Source organism: Nyctereutes procyonoides, unplaced genomic scaffold (genome assembly GCF_905146905.1).
Source record: "Nyctereutes procyonoides isolate TBG_1078 unplaced genomic scaffold, NYPRO_anot_genome, whole genome shotgun sequence".
Classification (NCBI taxonomy): domain Eukaryota; kingdom Metazoa; phylum Chordata; class Mammalia; order Carnivora; family Canidae; genus Nyctereutes; species Nyctereutes procyonoides.
In genome coordinates this window covers 74,694,244-74,721,716 of record NW_026575052.1, presented here as the reverse complement: position 1 = coordinate 74,721,716, position 27,473 = coordinate 74,694,244, and the positions used below count along the sequence as shown (strand labels likewise).

Here is a 27,473-nt window from a genome sequence, read left to right as displayed (position 1 = left end):
AAAATCATGCCTGGTCTTTTCTTCCTTGTGCTTATTTTTATATTTGATACATACATTTTTTAATACTAGTTATCACATGATACCAATGTATGAAATCTTTGGGTATTTAATTGTGCCCTTGTTCATAGCTCTGAATCATAGAGACATGTTTGTCATTTGTCAGTTAATTTTTCACTGTGAACCTTTTTTTTTAAGATTTTATTTATTTATTCATAAGAGACACAGAGAGGAAGAGAGGCAGAGACACAGGCAGAGGGAGAAGCAGGCTCCATGCAGGAAGCCTGATGTGGGACTCGATCCCAGGTCTCCAGGATCACACCCTGGGCTGAAGGCAGGCACTAAACCGCTGAACCACCCGGGCTGCCCTTCATGTAAGCCCTTATTTGGATGACCTTAATCTGTGGGAATCCTGACAGGGCCTTACAAAGGTGCCAGGAATTTTTTTCCCTAGCAAATTCTTCCTCTGGGTTTATGCAAAGGTATCAGTTCTAATTCCTTATCTTATGCAGACCTAAATTCTTTTGTTACCTGTCTCAGTTCCACTTTCAAGACTGGGGTTCTGGGTTGCTTTTATCTGTTGTACAGCTTCAGTCTTTCCTCACATTTCTGAATCTTCTTTAGCATTAATTCTGGAATTGTTCTTTTTTTTTTTTTAGTTTGTTTTGTTTTTTGTTTGTTTGTTTTTGTACCTTTGTTTGTTTGTTGTGATCTTACCACCATGAGATCAAGACCTGAACCGATATCAGGATTTGGACACTTAAGTGAGTCACCCAAGTGCCCCTAGAATTGTTCTGAAAATATTATTCAGGATGGTCATTTAGTAATAAACTCTCTGTTATATTGGCTTTACCTCCTCCTATCTCCCTTTCAATTCTTGGGATTTGTTTACATTTTGCAGCCTCAGGACGCAGTTATATATTATATATTTAAAAGCATTTTATATTCCACTTCCTTCCACATCTAATATTTTTATAGTTGAAAGTTGTCTCATATATTTTTATAAAAAATACAACTCACTGTTTTTTCCAAACTAAATGCAGCATGTGTACATTTTCATAAATATCTTATATCTCCTTTCTGAGGCTGTATGTTTTTTTAAATCCGGAGACTATCTTATTCTTCACTGTATCCCTCCTATCTTCCTGACCCCTTTCCCAGTGTCTAGCATAAACAGGTGTTCAGTCTTTAAAAGAGAGAGAGAGAGAGAGAGAGAGAGAGAGAGAGAGAGAGAAACAGTGTGTCTACTTGAAAATGAATTTGCTCTGTCACTTTTGAATATCTTGCTGTTTGGAATTCTCAGAGATTTTTTAATGCCTCATGAAAATTTTTGGCTATATACCTCAATTAAAATGATATGATCATTTTTTTTCCCTGTCTTCGGTCATATCCAAGTTCCATCATTTAATATTTATGGGATCTTGGGCAATTGACTAATGATTTTTAAGACAGAAACAACAGCACATAATATTTTGGACATAATGAGAAAATGTGTATGTAGTACCTAGCACAGTGTTAGAACATTGGCATCTACAAGGTGTTTTTCCTGTCCTCAAAAAACTGGGCAAAGAAAACCCTCATTGCTATCAGTATCTATTTATTCCTGTCCTTTTTGGTACATGTAGAGAAAAAGTGATACAGAAATTATCAATTGAAAATAATTTTATTTTTTGGTAACAAAATATAAATTTGTCTTATAAAATATTATGCCACTGGATTATGCTGATTTACTTTGGGTGATTCCAGTTCATTTCTTGTCTAAATGATGAATTCCACTTGAAACAGTATATGTTAATGTTATTTTTAGTAGGCAGAACCATTAATAAAGGAGTTTCCCAGCTGAAACGAGGCAATAAACAGCAGTGATGGCAACAAAATATGTGTTTTTTTTTTTCTAAATGGAAAACAGTGAACATATACAATGTTATGGGACCTGAATTCAGAATCAGGATATAAAACTGGAATGTTTTGGGGTTTTTGCATGTCTCTTTACGCTGTTGCTCCCCCCCCCAGTCTTCTTTCTTTTCCTCGTTCTTTATTCCTCTCTCATTTTTCACTCTCTTCTTCCTTTTCCTTCCTTCCTTCCTTCCTTCCTTCCTTCCTTCCTTCCTTCCTTCCTTCCTTCCCCCTTCCATAACTGGAGGCCATGTACCTCTCTCTCCCCTTGGGAAATGGAAAAACAACATTAAACACAAGAATTGTTTATTTTTTATATACTGGTGTTTTAAAATTTCACGTCTTTATTACATTTATTTATATGTGCCTAGTCAAACTCAGCATGATTGCAAATCTCTCATTAATTCCATTCAACTAACAATTAATTCTTGAGCAACTACTATCTGCCAGGAACTGTGCTAGTAGCTAGGGATACAGTAGTGGAAAAGATACTGTCCTGCTTTATTCTCACAGACTAGTGGAGGCATCACTGAAGCAAACAGACAATGACCATCCCAGAGCTGCAGGTGCTGAGACGGCTGGGGACAGTAGTCTGTGAGAGCATCCAGGAGTGAAACTTAGCTCAGCCTTGGAGAAACAGCCAAGATTTAGAGAAAGTCCCTTAAGCTGAAGAAATAGTGTTAATTTTCTCTCTGGTGATTGGAGTGGGGAAGAGATCTCAGATCTGGAGTTAAGAGATGGTATGGTCAGAAAACTGCCAGCACAGTAATTTGGGAATATTATGGGGGAGAGCATGAGGGAAGGCATAGCAATGAACCTGGAAAGGCAAGCTGTGTTTGTAAGTCCTGCTAAGGAATATGACATCTATACTGATTTCAGAGGAAAATACGTAGGAAGACATTTGTGCCTCAAAATTATGACTGCAGGATGGGAAATGAGTGTGGGTGGCAGCAACATCTGGTTTGGGGTGTGGCTGAGATGAGAATTGATAGAGTCTTTACTTGAAATACAGAATGCAGACTAGATGGTTGATAGGTAGAGTGGCTGAGAGTAGCCCATGAATATTGTATACTTTCTTGGCATTGAATGGGAGAAGGTACGGTTCACTGAAATATAGAACATGGGTAATAGCTGGTTGGGTGGGTAGGAGACGGGAAGGAGAGTTTAGTTTTGGAGATTTAAGCTGCCTGTCTGTGTGGTGCATGTACATGTGCGTGTGCTCATAGAAAAGGCTCATAATAAAGATTTGAGGAAAATATCATATCAGGACTTCAGATACGGATTTAGGACAATGTATAGATTATGCTCAGAATCGCAATAGTGAAGAAAAAGCCTAGAAAAAAATGTATCATCTGAGCAGAAAGATTAACATGGAACTATAAGGATAATCAACATTTAAGAGACACACAAAGGAGAAAGTAGATTAGGTATTAATATTTATTTATAAAACAGAGGTAAGGAGAAGAAATATTTTTGAAATTGGAGCAAAACACAGAGCAATGAAATGCCAGATTACATGGAGGGCTCAACAATAGGGCAACATGATGGATTTTCCTCCCAGAATCCTGAATGTCTATACTTTAGACTTTAATGTATATATATTGTGGGTCTTTTTTTCTAGAATATGGGGAAGATCTTACTTTCCCAATATTTTTATTAAATGTGCAGATGCATGCTTGTCCCTGATCTATGGTCCTGAATGTCTCTACCTTCCCCAATTGCTTCCTATAGTCTCATCGGGTGTCTTGTTCCTTGCCATTATATTGCAGAAATAAAAGAGAGTAGTTGAAAAAGAACTTCGATGTGCCTTTAAGAAATCAAATATAAAAGAATGTCTTCAATATTCAACTTCATATACTTTCTATGGTTATGCAGCTTCATAGAATTTTATTATGAATACATCAGCGTGTCCTGAGCTTCAGTATACTGTTCATTCTGAATATGCATTCTGAAATCATGTTTCAGTTGTAGAAGTAGATTAAGATGAATTGACAAGAGGATCAGTGTGCTACAGAAGAAAGAACACTGCTCTCTGCAGTAGAAAATTTGAATTCTAGTTTCTAACACCAAATTAGTGTATTTTCTCATAAATACTCTTAACTTCTTTGGGCCTAAGTTATGTGATTTGTAGAACAGTGGCCTCTAATGTCCCCTCCACTTTTAAAATCCTGTGGTTCTCTGGGCACCTGGGAGGCTCAGTCAGTTAAACATCTGCTTTCAGTTCAGGTCATGATTCCAGAGTTCTGGGATCAAGCCCCAAGTAGGGCTTCCTGCCCAGCAAGGAGTCTGCTTCCCCCTCTACCTCTGTCCCTCCCCCTCTCACCCCATTTGTTCTCTCGCTCTCTCTCTCAAATAAATAAATACATTCTTTGAAAAAGTCCTGTGGTACAATCTAAGCAAGCAATGTGAAGTTTCCCTTCAATAACTATGGTACACATTTCGTGCTCATAGAGAAATTCTAATAATCGGGCCTGAGATATTTGAATGAATTTTAGTGACTTCAATAATGTTCTAAATTACATGAATGTGATTAAGTAAGTATGGAAAGTAGTACAGAATGTTGCTGTGTTCCTTATAACTTTATTGTGGTCCTCTCCTGGCTCCCTGCTCCATTTATGTGCCTGCCCTTTGTTTCTTAAAAATTTCTTTCAGGAGATAACATGATCATAAAGGCTTAACTTGTTTAAATATGGTATACACAGGGCAATAAATAATCCATGTTTTGCTAGGTACAGAAATGGTGCAATTGCTCAAGCTAAATATTTTCTAAAGACACTCCTCTGAAAGAGTGAATGAATTGCTCTGGGAGTCATTTGTTAGGTTTGCAGATAGTTACCAAGAGTCTAGTGGTAAGAGGCAAATCTGGAAAATAAAGAGTAGAGAAAAGAGAAAGAATGTTTGTAATTATGGATTCACCTATTATAATTGCCTGATTTCCCAGAGATATATCAAGTGATGCTCTTCTGCTTGGCCAAAATGTTAGCATTCCCAAGGAATGAAGCTTTTTGTTTCCTTTGGATTTCTTGTGTTTTCCTCTCTACATGGATTCAGCAAGGAACTGAAGCCTTTCAGTTTGGCAATGGGTTGTCCTTACTTCCTGACAACGTGTGTGATTTCACAGATCAGTGTGAGGACAAGAGTGATGAACAGCAATGTAAGTGTGATTCTTTTCCTTTGTCCACTTCCAGTTCCCTGAACACCTTCAGACCAGGGGCTGATGGGCAGCCCAAGGAGATTCGGCTAGCTACCTGGCCCTCGTGGATTTCACTCATATGCCTTTAGCATAAATCAGAAACTAAAATATACTTTGCAATAAAGAGATGTGTTCACATACCAAAATTACTCTAATTAAACAATATCAAGCTGCTAAGATTCTAGGTGGAGGGAACGTATTTTAAACAGTTTTTACTGATTATAAAGAAGGAAATGATATGCAGTAATGTAGCTTTTAATATATGGAAGCAAAATTCAAAAGCAGCTCATTACTAAAGTTTTAAAATGCTTTGATGGAAATGATGAGCTTAAATTTGGATTCAATATGGAGATGTTTGAGATGAATTTTAAGTTGCAGGGGTAGATTTCATTTTTGCTTGTATGACATTACCTCCAAGTGAGTTTTACCAATTGCACACAGAGTACAACACTGGCTTGTATCCTTTGATTCTGGGGTGCAGGAAACTGCATGTACCAGCTTCAGAGAGTGCAAGACCTCGATTCAGATCCTGCATGAACCATGTACTAATTGTGTGATCTTGAACCTCCATCTCATCACAAGAGGTTGTAAAGTGAAATAAATTGACTCTCAGTGGCATCAGTGGCAGGAAAATGCTCCGTTGCTTATTGGTATCATATGAAAAACGGAAACTGTTTACCACCCCAAGATGTGAGTAAAGACATGTATGTTTCTGTAGTTTCTCTTGCAATCTGACATCCTGAAGGAAAACTGCATTTCTCCATTGGAACAAGTGCAATCACTTTTCATAGACAATGTTTTCATGAAATTAAATGGGTTCATTGTTGGTTCATAATAACCTCTGATTCAATTATTTGGATCGACTAATTCTAGTATTTTCAAGCACCTTTGTCAAACAGATTTTCTAGTTTATATTCAGATACTATGTTAATTCATGTTGATAGAATTCTTTATTTTCTTCAGCTAAAATAAGTTTCTATGTATTCAGTCTTGCTATTGTTGGCCTTCTACTTACATATTCAGTTGTTATTACATTAGAACGAGAGGATTGAATCCTGAAAAATTTCTTCTCTGTGGAAGAAAACAAGCTATTGATTTGTCTCCCATAGTTTGGGATGGCGATCATTCTATTAGTAACTGCTAAATACCGAATACAACCGAAGACAGGGATTCATTTATATTTGTCCAATATGCCCAGAAAGGCTGAATGTGGGTGTGCTGCCCTTTCTCTGACCTGTCTGGGAAAGCCCTTGCTATTCTTTGGTGAGCAGCAAAGAGGAACCACTTGGCTGGTTTGACAAGAAGTGCAAAGTCCCTTCTCTTACTAATTTCTGTGAGGCTTCCTTTAGCACGCTTGCTGTGATAACATGCATGGTCCTGCTTGGGGAAAAGGTTAATGTGGAAGAGGAGAAAGCTGCTGAGTGCAAAAGGTCTCAGCTGCATGACAAATTCTAATAACTTGCGTCTGTGGAGGGAAACGAAGGAACAGATCTGTCGAATAAACAGATTTCATTTTAAATGTTACATTAGGAGATCACCTTTTGGCTTTTTCACTTTTCATTTTAATTTCTGAGAACTATCCGCTTTGGTATTTTATTTAAAATGTGGACCATAATCTGTAGATAAAATTGAGAATCACTTTGAAGTGTGAGTTTCTTCCGTATACCACAGGAGGGGAAAATACTGTGCAGTATTCCGTATGATGGCCAGTTTTTCTCATAAAAATTTGTGACGTTAAAACTTATGGATGAGTTTTTTTTTTTTAAAGATAACTTTGGAATGATGTTAAAATAGTGCCTTTTTGAAAACAAAAATCAACCAGTGCCCCCTTTTAGCATCCAAATGGTGTGACCTTTAAAGAAATAGATTACTATGTTGACTTTTTGTAATGAAATTGGCCTCATTGAAGTTGAATTTCAGATGCTACTGATTCTATTAATAGGTTTTTGAGAATTTTCCTATTTTACATGATGGTCCTCTTTTTCAGATTACTTGAACCTTTGTTTTAAATTGGAATTTATTTTAGGATATAAGGCTTAGAAAGACTGAATCTTTATAGTGAAGTAAATTCTATTTATACATGATATTGAACATTTAATATGTAGTGATTAAGAAAAATAATTTTCAGGTTTAACAACTGTTTGGTTCCAGTGTTGACAAGAATCCCTCTTCATTATAATTTATTGATGTCCTGAGCCAGGGAAATAAATCATGGTTCCAAACATTGCATTGTCTGCTTCCATGCTGATCACCATTGCCTAGTCTCCCTTATTCTCTTTGATTTATATTTGTTTATTTAAAGATCTGAGCCATTATATCAAGTACAGAGAGAGTCTAGCTTCTCTCCTAGAAATTTCTCAAAATTATTTGGTATACAATGGCTTTACCTTGTTGCATTTTTGCTTAACAATAAATACAGTAGTCTTGCCTATATTGCTACCATTCAGATCCAAGTAAATCAGAAGAGTATAAACTACTGTTGAGACATATCCCATGAAATGGATCCTCACCTGTTGAGGTGCTGCCAGAAAATATTTTTAGATAATTGCTTTTGCATACCTGAAGTCAGTAGTAAAATTAACTGTTACATACATTCACTTTTAGAGCTAACTCATGACTCAAAAGAAAAAAAAATGTATTCAGTTAATCTGACATTTTTCTCTCCTACCTACTTGCCACACCTAGGAACTTTCTATTTGGTCTAGTATTTTTATAAGGAGATAGGAATCTATTTTTGTACTTTGATTTGATGGAATATGTCATAAGATTTTGAGATTTTACCTTATTTCTTTTACAAACTTTTTGGATTTAGGGACAATAATTTTTTTCAAAAGGTAGTTACTTCATATAAATCTAAATTTATATGAGAAATATGTAAAAAAATTACCTTAGGGGTGCATTCTCAAAATCTGAGAGGTGATAGTGTTTAATTAGGTGATGCTAAGTACAAATGTTATTTCTTCAAAGGATGACATGTCAACTACTTTAAAAAAGTAATTGGTTCATTGAATTATTTGAAAGTAAAGAATTAATAAAGTAAAATGTGAGATTTCATTCACAATGCTTATCTTATTACTATATTGTATGCAAAATGTTTGCTGCATATTTTCATGAAACAGCCAAAAATCCTAAGCAAAATGTCTTAGTTTGGGCTACTCTAACAAATACCATATACTGTGTGGCCTAAGCAAAAAGAACACTTAATTCTCATGGTTCTGGAGGCTGAGAAGTCTAGGATCAAAGTACTGGCAGATTTGGTGTCTGATGAGGACTCCTCTGGTTTGCAGAGAGCTGTTTCTTCTTTTTGTTTTTAAAAGAATTATTTACTTATTTGAGTGAGAGAGTGCACATGTACAGAGTAGGGGAGGGACAGAAGGAGAGGGAAAGAGAGTCTCCACACTAAGCAAGGAGCAGGACATGGGGCTCAATATTAAGACCTGGAGATCATGACCTGAGCAGAATCCAAGAGTCTGACACTCAACAACCCAGGTGCTGCTGCAGATAGCTGTTTTTTCACTGTGGCTTCACATGGTGGGGAGAGAGATAGCTTTGGTTTCTCTTCCTCTTCTATAAAAGCATTAATTTCATTATCCACCTCTAAATACATTAACCCGGGGATTAGGATTCAACATAGGAATTTTGAAGGGATACAGATATTCAGTCCATAGCACAATAAAATCTAAGAAATATAATAAATGTATAGAACTTAGCTGAAGAAAATTATACAAAATTACTGATGTATGGAAGAAAGACTCATGACAAGACTATTTTCTTGACAGAGTGTTTCAGTAGTGTAAATATATACATTTTCACAGTCATGAAATCAATCTAGTTAAATTCTAAAACAGGATATCACCATGATAAATCTTGGAATCTGATTAAAGTGACTTACAAGTTTATCCAGAAAAATGAGTGAGAACAGCAGAAAGAGGGAGAATCAAATGATTAATAAAGGGGAATAACTTTTATTAGTAGGTTTATAATAGGTATCATGTAAACTATTCCAACATGTGAAAGTTCAAAATAAGAAAAGAATCTGATTGCTAGAAATATTAAGATTTCTATATATAAGGAATATTAAGAAATATAATATCTATCATATATTAAAAAATAATAGTGGCATTCCAAGTCAGTTTATAGCACTCCCTATAAGCTGAGCACTGCTAAGAAATTTCCATAGAGTATCTCATTTAATCTTCACCAAACATCAAAATAGTAAGAACTATTATTGTTCCCAATTTACAGCTTGGAAAAAAGAAGCTCAGATTAAGTAAACTAAAATGCCAAGGGATACAGAGTTATTCAGTGGAGAAACTGGAATTCACAACCAGTTTTGTCTGATTCTGGAACCCTTAATTATTTTTTTAAGATTTTATTTATTTATTTGAGAGGGACAGAGAAAGAGAGAGAGAAAGAGGGAGAATGCACAAGTGAGGGGGGTGCAGAGAAGCAGATTCCCCACGAGCTGGGAGCCCAAGGTGGGGCTCCTTCCCAGGACACTGAGATCATGACCTGAGCCAAAGGCAGACACTTACCAACTGAGCCACCCAGACGCCCCCCTGGAATCCTTAATTCCAACCATCATACAACACTGACTATGTTTTCATTTATTACAAATGAAAATTAGGCAATTTTATGGAACAAATTTCTTATTTACTCCACACATCAAAGTTTCCAAAAGGTAACGTGTTAAACGTAGAAAATAAAACCGTAGTCTTTATTATTCTGTACAGTAAGTTTTGAAGTCAGGAAAAGTTTCACTTTGCTTTGAGGTGTAATAAATCCTCAAAATATATTTGTTGAAATTGGTATGGAATAAATATTTGAATGAGGAAAGGCCTTTTTATGCATTACATGTAAGAAGAAAGTACAAAAATCAAAAAATTAGAATATATAAAATAACAGTTTTAATGTATCAAGAGCATTGTAAATAAAATGAAAGAGGAACAATGTTTTCAATGTATTTGACAAATAGTTCTCTTCCAGGTAAATATATCAAATAAAAGATGCATTATCTCACAGAAATATGGGTAAAATTCCTGAAAAAGCAATTCACAAAACTTACAGAAAGGGAAACAACCACATATGATGAAGTGATCAACTTCACTGTCAATCATGTGCACAGTTAAAAATCAAAAGCTTTCAATATTTTAAAAATTAAATACACATACATTACTTAAAAGAATGTCCATGGTTGTGAAAGGTATGAAAAAATGAGCATTTTTATATACTGTAGGCAAGGGTGTTAATAAAATCTTACATTTTTGATAATATCTTTGAAATATGAATAAATAGTTTAAAAGTGTTCATGCCCTTTGGCTAGTAATTTCATTTTTAGGAATTTATTCTAGGAAAAAATTTAGAAAGAGTTCATGTCAAAAGTCTCATCACAGCACTATTTAAGATGGTGGATATTTGAAATAATGTAATTTTATAATATTAGGTCAATGCTTAAATAAGTTATGATACATCTTTACCATGGACATTTGTGTAGCCATCTGTCAATTTTTGGTGCTATTCAAAATGGGGAAAAGCTCATGATATATTGTCAAAAGAAAAGTTATGATTACTGATCAATGCATACTCTTAAAAATAGTGTGGCAATTGCATAAAATACTAGGTAGAAACATGTCTAGGTGTTAGACTTAAAGGTGACTTTTCGGGATCCCTGGGTGGCGCAGCGGTTTGGCGCCTGCCTTTGGCCCGGGGCGCGATCCTGGAGACCCGGGATCGGGTCCCACGTCGGGCTCTCGGTGCATGGAGCCTGCTTCTCCCTCTGCCTGTGTCTCTGCCTCTCTTTCTCTCTCTCTGTGTGTGACTATCATAAATAAATAAAAATTTTAAAAAAGTGACTTTTCTTTTTTTGTACATATTTATATTGCAACTTTTCCAAAATAGGATTTGTTGCTTTTAAAAATCAGAATAAAATGGCATTTTAAAATTAATAAAAAGCTTTCTATTAACTGCTCTATTCTGTTTATTATAGAAATGAAAGCAAAAAAAAAAAAAAAAGAAAGAAAGAAATGAAGGCAAAGTCATATTAGACCTGTAGGCCACATTGATGCCAAGCAGAATTCCTTTTTTCTATTTTGCCTTTTAATTCTTTCTCAAAACTCAACTGTGATATATGATTGACCGTGAAGTGATCACTTCAACATATGTGGTTTTTTTTTCTTTCTGTGTTTTGTGAATTGCCTTTTCAGGAATTTTATCCATATTTCTATGAGATAACTTCTATGAGATAATAAATCTTTTATTTAATATATTTACCTGGAAGAAAACTATTTGTCAAATATATTGAAAGCATTGTTCCTCTTTCTTTTTATTTACAATGCTTTGTTACACTCAATCTGTTATTTTATATATTCTAAATTTCTGATTTTTGTATTTGCTTCTGCCTGGATATCACAGGCATAACTGCAAGTTCAGAACTCTACTGTGGGCTCCACTGGAGGTTGCAAACAGTGAGAATTTTTCCTCCAGTTAGGTGATGAGCATTCAGGAGGGCAGGTGATGTGATGAGTACTGGGTGTTATACACAAGTGATGAATTATTGAACTCTACCTATGAAACTAATGATGTACTGTATGTTGGCTAATTGAATATAAATAAATAAATAAATAAATAAATAAATAAATAAATAAATAAGAGTGTAAAATACAACCTTCTAGTTATGGAATGATAGGTCATGGGGATAAAAGGGACAGCATAGGGAATATAATCAATGATATTGTAACAACATCATATGGCGACAGATGGTAGATACACTTGTGAGCAAAGCATAATGTATGTGTTGAATCATTGTGTTGTACACCTGAAACAAATGTAACATTGGCTGTCAACTATACTCAAATAAGGAAAGGTTTAACCAGAAAAAAAGAGAATTATCTTAGTTGGGTCTAAATACCTATTTAATGGAGTCTAACGGGTCTAACCGCAGAGGAATCCCCATTTTGAGGGAGTTGGATAAAATATACTGATGCAGTTTCAGAAAGGAACAGATCCTCATTCCAGAATTCTAGTCCTTAAAATGACCCAAGAGTGTTTTAGGTTCTAGATTCATAAGACCTGTACAAAAATACCTAAAATCTTCAAAGGCTCCAGTCTGCCTACATGGGTGTTATCCTTCCAGAGCTGCCAACAGTTTCATTAATATTTTGAAGGAGGTCATAGAAAAGCAAAATATTAACTTCATGAGGACTGGAAATTTACCTTATTCACTCCATTTCCTAGAAGACTGGTACATAGAGTCAATAAGTGTTAGATAGACTGAGTAATTACTGGTTTGCTAACTGGCTGGATTTGTCAGCTGCACTATTTTCCTTCATTGTGGAATTCAATACAACAACTCAGTCTTGCAATGCAGTCTGCTCTTGTTTTGCTGCTCAAGTGTGCAAATTGACATCATCCAAGGAGGACATTAAGTTTATGAGTTCCCTTAAAAAATGTCAGGCACCTAAAAAAAAAAAAAAAAGTCAGACACCTGTTGACATCAAATGGCAAACTGTTTCTTCCACAAGCAAAGTATCTTCTGAAGCTCAAATATATACATAGCTAGAATTTCTGCAATTCTTGTTACCCCACATGCCTTTTCTGTTTGTCAATAAACATCATTTCTAGGGGAGCAGGTTGACACTAAAGGCTCGGCTAGGAATCTTAAGAGAAGGGTTGCATTCTGTTGTCAAATTACCAGATTTCTGAAAGCAAGAACCTTGAATCACAGCTTTTAAATAAGTTTCCATGAAAAAAATGGGAATAATATAATACAATGTTATTTATTACCCAGAAATAATTGTGACTTTACAGTGAATAAGTCTTCAAATGCTTGATTGGATTTAGAAGAAAAATTTTACTTATTTTGAAAGAAATTGAAAATCTGTTTAGGGAAAAAAATATGACAAGGGTTTTTTTTCCCCCCTAAATTAGTTTATGTGATGCAGAGTTTCTTCATGCAAGATGATATAACTTTCTATTAGAGTCCTTGTGTTCACCATTATAGAAACTACTGAAAAGCCATAAGGTACTTTGGCTAAGCTGCTCCTCTGGAATGGAAAATTATATGTAAATAGCTATGCAACATTTATAATACTCGGGTGAATACTGCTGCAGACTGGAGTTAATGCCATGCCTTGTCAATATTTCTTCAGAAATCACCAGACACAAACACGCCTTTGAACTTCTTTGAAGGTTATTAATCCTAAAACAATGTTAAAATTAAAATATGGTTTCACAATCCTTTTCTCATTGTCTTAGATACCATCAATGACTCAGCTCACAATCTCAATGTCAAAGACAGTCTCAATGATTTGAGAATAAAGGTGACTATAAGATAAGAATCCATTCAAAAATAATATTGGATAATTCTGGCATGAGCCACGAGAGTGCTAATTCCATTTGCTATCACATAGCTTTGTGAGTTAGGGTTTTTCCTGTTTTTGTCTCAATGAAAATGTTAAAATTAAATCAGTGTGAAAGATAAATATTTCCTTGTAAAGATTAATTAATATTTTTAATTTTCCAGGCCAAATAATAGCAATCTTTCCTTGAAATTTACTTTTGAGTGTAAATTTTACTTTTATTTAATTGGAATATTTTAGATTCATTTCATCCTTTGTAGGAACTGGCCATTAATTTTTACATTAAATGAGAGTGAGAGACAATTTTTTGTGAAAATGTTTTTATCTACATGAAGGAAATAATTTTCTAAATAGAAAAATGAATGGTATGTAAAATACTGTGGTAATGTAATACATAGATTTTCTCAAAATTGGAAGGCACTAAAAACACTTAAGAAACTTGGAATAGAACAAAATTAGTGCAATAAAGGCTATATACGAAAAACCCATAGCTAACATCATACTCAATGGGGAAAGATTGAAAGCTTTTTCTCTAAGACCTGGAACAAGACAAAGATGCCATCTTTCATCTCTTCTATCAACATAGTACTGGAAGTCCCAGCCAGAGCATTTAGACAAGAAAAGTATCCAGATTGGAAATAAATAAGTGAAATCATCTGTTCACAGAAAATGTGATCTTACTGTAGATAACTCTAAAGATTCTTTAAAACAAAAACAAACTTGTTGGAACAAATAAACAAATTCTGCAAAGTTGCAAGATACAACATCAATACCCCAAAATCAGTTGTGTTTCTGTACACTAATGAACAATATGGAAAGGAAATTAAAAAACCATTCCATTTACAGAAGCATCAAACAGAATGAAATATTTAGGAATCACCTCAACAGATACAGAAAAATCACTTGACAAAATTCAACATCCGTTTATGATAAAAAACAAAATGGTTATATAAGGAATGTACAGCAACATAATAAAGGCCATATATGACAAACTTCCAGCTAACATCATACTCAATGGGGAAAAACTGAAAACTTTCCCTCTAATATCAGGAAAGATTTTCCTATAAGATAAGGATTCCCACTCTTGCTACTTCTATTCAAAATAGTGCTGGAAGTACTGGCCATAGCATCTAGACAAGAAAAAGAAATAAAAGGTATCTAAATCGGAAAGGAAGAACTAAGACCGTCACTATTTTCAGATGACATGATACTGTATATAGAAAATCCTAAAGATTCCACACACACACACACACACACACACACAAACATTAGAACTACAAAATGAATTCAGTAAAGTTGAAGGATACAAAATTAACATACAGAAATCTGTTGTGTTTCTACAAATAACAAACTATTAGAAAGAGAAATGAAGAAAACAGTCCAGTTTACAATTGTATCAAAAAGAATAAAATACCTAGGAATAACTTCAACAAAGGTGGTAGAAGACGTGCTCTGAAAGTATAGAATAAAACATTGATGAAATTTAAGGTGATACAAATGAATAGAAAGACATATTATGTTCATGGATTAGAAAAATAAATATTATTAAATGTCCATAGTACCCAAAGCAATTTACAGATTCAGTGCAATTCCTATCAAAATACCAATGGCATTTTCCACAGAACTAGAACATATAAAGCTAAAATTTGTGTGGAACCACAGAAAAACCCAAACATCCAAAGCAATCTTGAGAAAGAACAAAGCTAGAGGTATCATGCTTCCAGATTTAAAGCTATATTACAAAGCTTTTATAATCAAAACATGGTGCTGCAGACACAAAAACAAACATATAAACCAATGGGACAAAATAGAAGGTCCAGAAATAAATGAATACTTATATAGTCAATTGGTATATTACAAAGAAAGCATACACCATGAGGAAAAGACAGTTTCTTTAATAGATGGTGTTGGGAAAATTGGATTGCTACATGTAAAAGAATGAAAATGGAACACTTTTATATATAACATATACAAAAATGAACTAAAAATGGATTAAAGACTTAAGTGTAAGACCTAAAACCAGAAAACTCCTGGAAGAAAACATAGGCAGTAAGCTCTTTGACAGGTCTTATAAATATTTTTTTGTATCTGTTTCCTTAGGCAAAGACAGCAAAAGCAAAAATAAACAAATGGGACTACATCAAATGAAAAAGCTTTTCCACAGTGAAGGAAAACATTAGCATAATGAAAGAACAACTAACTGAATGGGAGAAGATATTCACAAATAATATATCTGATAGGGGTTAACATTTAATATATATGAAAAACTCATACAGTGCAATATCAAAAAACAAACATTCTAATTAAGAACATTTTTCCAAAGAAGACATACATTTGGCCGATGGGTACGTAAAAAGATGCTCACCATCACTAATCAGGGAAATGCAAATCAAAACAACAATGAAATACCATCTCACACCTGTCAGAATGGCTATTATCAAAAGATAATAAGTAACAAATGGTGAGAATGTGTGGAAAAGGGAGTCCTTCTACACTGTTGGTGGGAATGTAAATTGGCACAGTTACTGTGGAAAACAGTATGGAAGTCTCTCAAAAAGCTAAAAATAGAACTATCATATGATCCCCAAATTCCCCTTCTAGGTGGTTATCTAAAGAAAATGAAAACACTAATTTAAAAAGATATATGCACCCCTATGTTCATCACAGCATGATTTACAATAGCCAAGATATGGAAGCCACCCATATCCACTAATAGATGAATGATAAAAAGATGTGGTATGTATGTACAATGAAATATTACTGAGCCATAAAAAAGAACGAAATCTTGTCATTTATAAAATGGATAAACGTAAAGGGTATTATGCTAAGTGAAATAAGTCAGACAGAGAAAGACAAATACCATATGGTTTTACTTACATGTGGATTCTAAAAAGCAAAATGAGTGAATAAACAAAACAAAACAGAAACAGACTTGTAGACGATAAACTGTTAGCTGCCAGAGGGTAGAGGAATGAGGAAATGGATGAAATGTTTGAAGGGAATTAAGAGGTACAGTCTTGGGAAGTGGGTGGGGGGATGGGGTAATTGAGTGATGGGCAGTAAGGAGGGCACTAGATATAATGAGCACTGGGTATTATATGCAATTGATGAATCGCTTAACTCTACCTTGAAACTAATAATACACTATATGTTAACTAACTTGAATTTAAATTTAAAAAGAGGTATAGTATTCCAGTTATAAAATATAAAATAAATAAGACATGATATAATATACAACATAGGGAATATAGTCAATAATGTAAAATTTCGTATGATGACAGATGACAACTAGGCTTATTGTGGTGATCATTTTGTAATGTGTTTAAATATTAAATCACTAAGTTGTACACCTGAAACTAACATAATATTCAATGTAAATGATACTTCAATAAAAAGTACATACTTCTGCCTCTAAAAAATAAAGCATAACCAAGGAGACAACCCATATACCTAGAAAAGTAAACATTGTTGCTGAAAGAAATTAAAGAAGACACAAATAAGTGGAGAGACATCTCATGTTCATGGATAGGAAGATTCAATATTGTTTAGATGTCAATATTACCAAAAGTCACGTACAGAGACAATATAACCCCTATCAAAATCCCAAGAATATTTTCTGCAGAAATAGTACAATCCATTCCAGAAAGCAAATGGAATCTCAAAGGATGCCAAATAACCAAAACAACCTTGAAAAATAACCAAGCTATTTCCTGATTTCAAAACTTATTACAAAGCTATGGTAATTGAAAGAGTGTGGCATTGGCATAAAGACAGACATGAGCCAATAGAACAGAATAGAGAGCCAAGAAATAAGTTTTTATATGTGGGCAAATAATTTTTGATAAGGGTGTCAGGACCATTCAGTGGAGAAAGAACCCCTTTTCAACAAATAGTGTTGTAAAAACTGTATATCTACGTGCAAAAAAATTAAAGTTGGATCCTTGCCTTCTATCATATACAAAATTAACTCACATACAAAATTAACTCAGTGGATTGAAAACCTAAATGTAAGGAAACTATAAAACTCTTAGAAAAAAAACACAGAGGAAAAGCTTCATAATACTGGATTTGGCAGTAGTTTCTTAGATGACATGAAAACCATAGATATCAAAAGAAAAACTAGATAAATTAGAGTTCATCAAAATGAAAAACTTTTGTGTATCAAAGGACAAAAAGGACTATAAAAATGAAAAGGCAACCCATTGAATAAGAGAAATTATTTGCAAATCATATATCTGATATGAGATTGATAATGCACAATATATAAAGATCTCTCTCAATTCAACAAAAACAACAAACAACCAGATTTAAAAGTGGGCAAGGGACTTGAAAAGATATTTTTCCAAAGACAATATACAAATGTGCCTAGGCACATGAAAAGATGTTCAATATCACTGATAATTAAGGAAAAGCAAATCAAAACCAAAATGAGATACCACCTCATATCCATTAGAATGGCTATTATAAGCAAACAAAACCCAACAAATATCAGGTGTTGGCAAAGATGTTGAAATATTGGAACACTTGTGCACTATGGTAGGAATGTAAATTTTTTTTAGCTTTTCTGTGAAATAGCATGGCAACTTTTCAAATAATTAAAAATAGAATTATCACATGACACAACAATTCTACTTCTGGAGATATATCCAAAAGAAATGACAGCAGGGAGTCTAATAGATATTTGTACTCCAGTGTTCGTAGCAGCATTATTCCCAATAGTCAAAAGGTGAAAACAACCCAAATACCCATTCAGAAGGTGAATTGGATAAACAAAATGTGGTATATATGTAAAAAGGAATATTATTCAGTTTCAAAGAGGAAACAAATTCTGACATATGCTATAACATGGATGAAACTTGAGGACATAATACTAAGTGAAATAAGTAAGTCACAAAAGGACAAATACTGTATGATTCCACTTACATGAGGTATATAGAGTAGTCAAATCCATAGTGACAGAAAAGAAGGGTGGGTGCCAGTAAAATGATGGACTGGGGGGGGGAGAGAATGGGTTGTCAGTGTTTAATGTATATGGAATTTCAGTTGGAAAAAACGAAAAGCTCAGGGGATAGATGGTGGTGATGGTTGCATAACAACGTGAATGTATTTAATACCACAGAGCAGTCCTAAGAATGGTTAAAAGGTAAATTTTATGTCATGTATATTTTGCCATAACTTTTCAGAAAGAGCAGGACTCATTGTTAAGACTACAATTGGACCTCATAGATTTTTTAAGAGGAAAAGAGATATGCATTAGTAATATAGGCCCAGGCAAAATTGTGAGATATGTGGTTTGCATTTAATATCTTTGCCTCTCCCTTTCTAGATTTTTCCTAATTCTTCTATTTTTTCTGTCTTTTAAGAACTTTTTATTGTGATGATCTACCCCTACCATCCTTAATTCTGAGTTCTGCACCATTACCACTACTTAAATTTTGTTCTATTCTTACTCATTTTTTCAGAAGTATGCCCTAAATTAACTGTCACTTGGGGATATAATATAATATTTTTCTGCCCGTGAAGGTGTTAATGATTGAATCTAAGAGAAACTCTTCAGCGAATTTTATTTTTTTTTTTTATTTATTTTTTTATTTATTTATGATAGTCACACAGAGAGAGAGAGGCAGAGACACAGGCAGAGGGAGAAGCAGGCTCCATGCACTGGGAGCCGGACGTGGGATTCGATCCCGGGTCTCCAGGATCGCGCCCTGGGCCAAAGTCAGGCGCCAAACCGCTGCGCCACCCAGGGATCCCTCTTCAGCGAATTTTAAATGAGAGAGTCTGGCACTGGGAATAATTTGGCCTTCAAACAACCTCAGATCACAACGTGGAGACACCCTCCCTCTTTGACTATAGTACGCCCCACCTTTGGGATCACAAAATTGAAAAAAATGAATTCCGCGTATTCAAAAAGCCCAGGAACATGGATTCTACTGATAAGTTCCTGCACACCATTCCTCATTGTTCCATATCCTATCGAATTGTGGCCTTACTCAACACAATTTAGTGATGGCTGTGGTAGCAGAAATCTCTATGCAGGCAGATTTTAGCATAGCAAATGGTTTCAGATTTGAATGTAGATGTGTGGCATATGGAATTAAAAGGCAAATCAGCTCCAGGGCAAGAAACATTGTTCAAATGGTTTAAAATATGCATTTCTCTGTTGGGGGAGAATAAATAGAAATTTTTTCGATGCAGTTATTGAATAATCTAGCGGTTATTAGAAGTTTGTGGTTTTTATAAGAAACACTTGAAAATGTATGCTCATTAGATTCATTTTATAACAAAAAGAACCCCTGCTGAGATTATTCAGAAAGAAAAAAAGCATTCTGTTTAGCTATTTTGCTAGTTTTAACACTTCCAGAAATCATTATGATTATCTTTCTGTATTAAAAAGAACAAAATATCATGAACAGACATCAACTAATTGTAATGCAAGTAATTTCTTGGTATTTAAAAAGTGTTTGACACTTATGTGAGGATGTATGTACATTTCATATACATAATTGCTGAAATATGGTGATAAAAATTTAGAGTATTTTAGAATCGCAAATAGATTGTAAAAATTGCTAGGAACTATAGGAAACTTGAAGATATATTTATGCAGATACATATGCATAACTAATATACTATGCTAATTCAATTAGCATAGCTAATTGAATGACACGCACACATATATACAAATAATTATATAATTTAGTTCATTTTTTTGTTCAACCAGATTCTCCAGATCACGAGAGGTCCATGAGGTAATAATTGGGATATTCCAGCTATCCTAAATATTTCAAAGGCCTTATAGCAATTGTAAATTTAGCCATGGTATGATTTACAGACTAATCAAATTTCTTAGCTTTTGGATAGAATGACATCAATTCTGACTGGAAATACCGGTTCCCTCAAGCTGACTAGAAATTCTGATAGACCTCTAACTCTAGGTTTTTGATCGAAATAGGACAGTGGACTAATAATTAGGCCTCAGAACAGAGCTTTAAGAACTCATGTTCTGAAGTCAGAAAGACTAGGGTTCTAATCTTAGCCCCAGCACTCACTAGCTGTCCTATGTTGGGCAGTTACTTTATGTCCATAACACATAGTCTAAGTTTCCTCACTTTTTAAAAAGATTTTAATTAATTAATTAGTTAATTAATTTGAGAGTGCACATGTGTGGGGGGAGGGCAGAGGGAGAGGCAGACTTCCTGCTGAGCAAGGAGCCCTACCTGGGGCTCTATCTCAGGACCCTGGGATCATGACCTGAGTCCAGTGCAGATGCTTAACTGACTGAGCCACCCAGAAGCCCCAGCTTCCTCACTTTTTTTAAATAAAGACTTTATTTATTTATTCATGAGAGACGACACATACACAGAGAGGCAGAGACACAGGCAGAGGGAGAAGCAAGCTCCCTGTGGGGAGCCCGATGTGGGACTCGATCCCAGGACCCCAGGATCATGACCTGAGCCAAAGGCAGATGCTCAACCACTGAGCCACCCAGATGCTCCAGCTTCCTCACCTTTACAATGGAGAAAAAAAAATGCCTGCTTCATAAGGCTGTTGTAAGGAATAAATCAACTACTGCAGGTACAATGAATGCCTAGCACAGAACAAACTACCTTGATAAATTGTAGCTATTAAGATTCCTGTTATTACAGAATACAGTTGGTCTATGAAATCTTTCAAGATAAGGATCTAGGAATAAAATAAATGAAATAGAGCATTGGTAATAAACCGAGTTTACTTAACGTCATTTAAAAGTGGTGTTTCTGAGTCAGCTTTCAATACTCATATGTATGAGCTCAGGAACATGATCCATTATTATCAAATAATATTTTGCCCAAAATGTGCTTAAGTAAAAATTATGATTTTGTGACTGGGTTGCCAACACCGGCTCAATATTCACCAGCATATTTCCTCCCACAGTGGCTAATGCAACCAGTCAGGGAAGGACAAACTTGTCAAAAAAAAATCTCCACCGTTGCTAAGAACTATCACCCATCAGGGGCTATTTATGGTTGAGATAACCTATTTTTGAGAGAATGATATTTGCAGATGTTGGATAATGAAATAAAACCCTACCTGGTGGTTATTGTAAACAAGCAAATGTCCAAATCCTTCAGCTTCTGCCAAACCTCTTAGATCCCTTAAACTTGGAAATAAAAACAAAAAGAACCCCAGAAATAGTCTGTTGTTGATAGAAGCACCAAGAATTCCAAGAACATTGATATTCAACAGGAAGGTGCTTATGTTTTGTTTAACACCAGGGGTGCCTCCCAGCCATGGATGGTTGACTTTTTTGTGGGAGGGTCCTCATATTCCATCTGCCCACACCTGAGACTCTGATATGCCTGGGAGGCTGGAATATCCAGGTGGAGTTGAAAGTATGATCTTAATAATAATTCCTCATATTTTATGGTTCTAAGAGTTGTATTTTATATAAATTATGTCATTAGATTCTCATAGCAATCATCTGAGGGAGAGAGGGCAGGATGTCATTATTCTAATCTTACAAGGGAAGAAAAGGGCTTGCTATGGTTAAGTGGTTTAGCTAAGGCACTCGGGTAATAGGAGACAAAACCAGGATTAGATCCTCAGTCCTCTGACCTCGCGTGGCCTTCTTTCTGTTTGACCACACTGGTTTTTGTGTGTGACGATTTATTAGAATGTCATGTGCAAAAAAGCTTTGCATTAATAAAGTAGACTTAAAATGTGGAAAATAATCCTTATGTTAATCTACATTTGCCATTTGTTGCTAAGCTTTTTCCCCCCCCTATTATTGTCTGATTTCTTAAGAAGCCAAATGGGATTGTGAAAGCTAATTTCTTTTTTCTCTCATTAGGTTCAAATTATGAAAGATGTGATTTTGAGAGTGGTCTCTGTAATATGACACGAGATCAGAGTTTGCAACTGGGTTGGACAAAGAGAAATGGGATGACTGGTCTCTCACCTCCACTTTATGATCACAATGGTGATATGTCTGGTAAATGCTTTGAATTTTTTGTTTGCTTCTTTCTTCCTTTTTTGTCAAGTGGTTGTCTATGGCAGAGGAATGTTGGCTGATATTTAGATGTCAATTGTTATAATTTCTAATATTATGCATTCTTTAAACATTTTCAGGTTATTTATGATATAAAATATCACATTGGATTCTCATTACTTGCATTCCTGGGATCCTGAAGGTCTATCTAGACAATAATTGGGGGTTTTCTAGCTGTTTTGGCTCTTTATGGAAAATGTAAAATTTAACATGATAGTACTGTATAGGTTAATTCATCAAATTATTTTTGCCTATATTGCTTTTGGCTATACTGATTTTAGCTCTAATAACACTTGTTTTCTCAGGCTATCTAGAGAGCTCTGATCAGTTGCTCACTAGCCTTTGAGGTGGCTCTGGAGCCAGACATTTATTCATTTCTTTATTTGATAACTAATGAACTTCATTCATTCACCATTTTATACCAGGTGATTAAGATGTTTTAGTGAGCAATAATCAACTCTATGCCTTCCCTCATCGGATGGGCTTACACGTGATATGAAAAAACAATGTAGTATATTGCCTGGTGTAACTAATTGAAGGCTGGTGATTTTTTTATAAAAATGATGCTTCTCTCAAATAAATACACCCTAATTAGAAATGGGAGTATTTTCCCTAGAGATAATTTAAATCAAACCAATGTTCAGGTATCAGGTATTGTTTGGAGATGTTTACATAAATACTACACATGTGGATTAGAATCCCGGTTCCATCACTTAGTAGCTGTATGATCTTGAACAATTTACTTTAAGCCATGGTTTTCTCAACTCCAAGAGGGAGAATGATGATACTTAGTTCAGAGGTAGTTGATGTAGGAGCTAAATGAGATATTGTTGGTAAAACTTGCCATGAAACATCTGACATTCAAAAAAAGTTGATATTTGGTACATTTCTGGATAATTTTGGTGTTCCTAAATTTCACTTCTAGGTAAGTGAAGTGGAGTTTATTACTTTGCTTGGCTTTGATGGCAAAAATACTTCTTTGTAAAAAAATCTTTGACACTTGTTAGGAATAAGCCAACTTTATGATAAACCAGGGATCAGTTTTACAAATAGGACCAAAGACTCACTGCAAAACAAAATTTTTATGATGTGTCCAGTTACATTAGATGGCGATGATATTGAATCTGGCTCCCACCTTTTAACCATTACAAAATCTTGCAAATTGTTTGACTCTGTATATCTCTCCTTTAGAACCTCCCGACCACTTCTTTCTTTTACTTCAAGACTTTTCACAGCATGCATTTACTTATCCTGGTCTTCTTGGGCAGGATACCTGAAATTTTCTCCTTTTGCTGCATGTGTCTCTTATTCTCTTCTCCTTGTGTGCCTCCTCATCTTTGAGGTAGACAACTGGGATCTCTGTCATTGTGCTTCTTGCTCCTCTTTCCTTCCCTCCTCCCTCTCTTCCTTCGATCTTTTTTTTTTTTTTTTGATGAACAAAAATTTTATTTTTCACACTTAAAGGCTAATGAATAACCATCACTAATCCTATTTTAAAAAAAACTCAACATCTCAATAGGGAAGGATAACTATATTTACTCATTAAATACCATTTAAGTTTTCTACAACACAACTTGAAAATACCCAGCATGCACTTTTAATCTCAGTACAATGGATTTAAGACCAAGGTTACATGTTACAAGCATCAAGGCTAGATTACAAATTATCATAGTCATCATCATCATCATCATCGTCATCATCATCTTCTCGTTTTCTTTTCAATGCATTTGATGATTCATTGGAAGTATTTTGTGATGACACCATTTTTGTAGTGATAAGAATGTTTTTGGATCCAATTAATGATGGATTAATCAGAACATTCTGAACGGATGTTGCAGGAATTGATGCTTTTACAGTTGGGGACTGTGATGTGGGCATCTGTACTGTAAACCTCTGCCCTGTGAGGGACATGAGAGTCCCTACTTTAGTTGACACTGACATGGTTTGTGGGGTTGGTGTACCAAGAGTGGGAGTACTTGGTCGGCTAGTAACAGAACTAACACTTAACTGTGGAACTGTTATTCTTCCCGCAGAAGTTGATGTCTTTGTCTTTTTTTGTAAAGACTTAAGTCTATAGTTTGGAGCCGTCAAGCAATATCTATCAGGTGGCAACCTGGGGCCTGAATATGGCTTGATTAACAGCAAAGGAGTTTGATTTCTTTGCCTTGCAATATCCAATAAAAAATCTTTTGGGGGAGGAGAGGTAAGACTGATCAGCAGGACACTGAATGGCCAGCCGCACATCGTCTGCACCAACAGTAGCCTTCTTAGCATGGCTTGAATAAATTTTTGCATCATCGAGGATTGAGGTCACATATCAGAAGGCAAACTCCAACATCTGATTTATAACTCTCGGCTCATATTCTGTAATCCCCATATCCTTCAGGATTTGTGCCATCATCTGTGCATCTTTCCGCATGCTCTTGGGAGAAGCCATCTTGCCAGACTCCATGATATCTGTTGATCAGACTTCTTGAGCTCAATCACCCACATTAATGTATTTCAGTCCTGATCTCGATGCAAGTTCTTTGCCTAGTGTGTTTTTTCCAACCCCCGGGGTACTGGTGAGCAGGATGTTCAGAAGCAACATGGTCCTCGGCGCGCTGGCTCCGGCCCTCTTCCTTCGTTCTTTTCTTACTTCCTACTCTTTTCTCATTTTGTCATGCTTATTCTTTGAATGGACAGTCAAGAAATAAAATGGTGGTGATTACATCTAAATTGAGATGTTTTATAGGCGCACACCATTGTATCCACATCACTTGGTTTGAGTTCAGATCTCTGGAGTCAAACTGGATGATTTTGAACCCTGGTCATCAAGCTGCTAGTCTCATGTATTCTCAGTTTCCTCATCTGTGAAAAGTGGGAATAATTATAAGACAAGCCGGGAATCCCTGGGTGACTCAGCGGTTTAGCGCCTGCCTTTGGCCCAGGGCGCGATCCTGGAGTCCTGGGATCGAGTCCCGCATTGGGCTCCCGGCGTGGAGCCTGCTTCTCCCTCCTCCTGTGTCTCTGCCTCTCTTTCTCTCTCTATGTCTATCATAAGTAAGTAAATAAATCTTTTAAAAAAATAATAAGACAAGCCTCATAGGGAGAAGGGGGCAAAATATTGTCTGGCATAATTGTTGAAGGCTGGTGATTTCAATAATAGTGATGCATCTCTTGTAACTATAATTAAATAATTAAATTAAATGTTAAATGTGAATATTTCCCTAGATATTATTTTAAATAAGCAAATGTTCTGCCTTTAGATATTAGCTGTTTGAAAATGTTTATAGAAAAATTATCTTAAAAAAAAAGAAAAATTATCTTGTTGGAATCTTGTCTCCATTCAAAAATCCTTATTTCGTGAGTATTAATGACATTTTTGATTAAGTTACTCTTGAAATAATTTGCTAGTGCTCCAAAATAATATTTTCCATCATGTAATCAATGCCGTGAGAAGTTTTCAGAGCTAAGTTTGAAAATCTATTAGAACATTAAAAACATCACTGTGTCAATATTTGAAGTCTACTAAAGCTTGGGGCAGAGTGATTAAAATATAATATTGATTTTTTTAAAGTATATAGCATTGCATTTAGATGAAATGATAATCACTACAAAAGTTCAAATACATCTTTGCAACAATGGTAAGCTTTATATTAAAAAAGATTCCTTTTTATTGCTGAGTAGAATGCAATTGTGTAAGTTAATTCATCCATTCTCTTATTGATGGACACCTGTGTTTTTTCCTGTTATGGAATATCATGAATAAAACTTCTATAAACATTCCTCTATAAGTCTTTGTGTCCTTATGTTTTTAATTCTCTCAGGTGAATACCTAGAAGCGAAATGCTGTCTCAACTAATGTCCAGTTTTATGAGAATTGCCAGAGCTTTTTCTAAGGTGTTTATAATTTGTTTGATTAAGTGGATGGTTAGCTTGTTTAGACTCAAATTGAAGACCCTGTTTTGTTTGTTGTGGGTGGTGGTTCAAAGATCAATTCAGTACTTTTAACCTTTACTAGATGTGCTCCCTGCCTGCACATGCATATTTTAAGTTTAGCCAGAGATTTGGGTATTTATGGAACATAGGCCACCTCTTCTTCTGTTTCTCTTCTTTCTATCTAGAATTCTTCCCTTTATTTATGGTAGACTTGGCTGTCCCAGCTTCTTCCTTTCTTCTGGGTCAAGGAGATAGCAGCCTTTCTATCAGAATTTTAGCCACACACACCAGGTACAACTGCAGCCTGACTTCAGGCCAAAGCCCAAAAGAATGTAACATGTTCTGATGCCTTCCTCCAAGTTTCTGTTCCCATAAAGTATGCCTCTTTGGTTTATCTTTAAAGCCGCCCAAGGTCTTAGCTTTTAGATCTTTCTGTATAAACATTATATTTATATTTATTATAAATAAATTATAAATTATAATTATAATTACAAATTATATTTATATTTATTTATTTATGAGTGTTGTCATATCAGCATGGCCTAAACTGTTCCATGCTCCCCTTTGTAATGGGCACTAGGAACAGTAATACATTTCTTAATACTTGGCAAGCTGCATTATTTAGACAGTGAGTTGTATTATTTTACTGATAAGAAACAGCAAAAGACAAAAACTGGAAAAAAAGAATCTCATACTTTCTAGGTTAAGTTTTTGTAGCCTTTTTAATCTTAATATCTGTTTATTTTGATATTAGTGAAAAATTAATGTTCATTTATTCTTTATTATTTTTAAAACTTGTTATTGAGCATTTATTTTGCTCTACATATTATTCTAGGACCTGCTTATATAAGAGTGAAGAAGAACAAAGTTCTTCTCCCCAGTGAATTCATAATCTAGTGAGGGAGACATAAACTTTATACCTTTTCTATTCTAGGAATCTGCATACTTTTCTTTCAAATACCAGATAGTAAATAGTTTTGGCTTTTTAGATTATTCACGTGTCCCAGTTACTCAACCCTGCCATTATACTGTGGAAACAGCCATAGACAATACATAAAGATTGAACATGGCTATGTTACAA

At 35.0% G+C, this 27,473-nt stretch overlaps 1 protein-coding gene and 1 pseudogene across 1 annotated transcript in view; one reads left to right on the top strand and one right to left on the bottom strand.

Annotated features, from left to right (window-relative positions):
• Positions 1 to 4,848: 4,848 nt before the first annotated feature.
• MALRD1 (MAM and LDL receptor class A domain containing 1) overlaps positions 4,849 to 27,473 on the top strand; it is a 761,302-nt gene continuing 738,677 nt past the window's right edge. Inside the window, 2 exon segments of the mRNA XM_055332672.1 lie at positions 4,849 to 5,047; positions 22,274 to 22,414. Of these exon segments, the coding sequence (XP_055188647.1) occupies positions 4,849 to 5,047; positions 22,274 to 22,414 (340 nt within the window).
• On the bottom strand, positions 24,128 to 24,923 carry LOC129513757 (transcription initiation factor TFIID subunit 9-like; annotated as a pseudogene).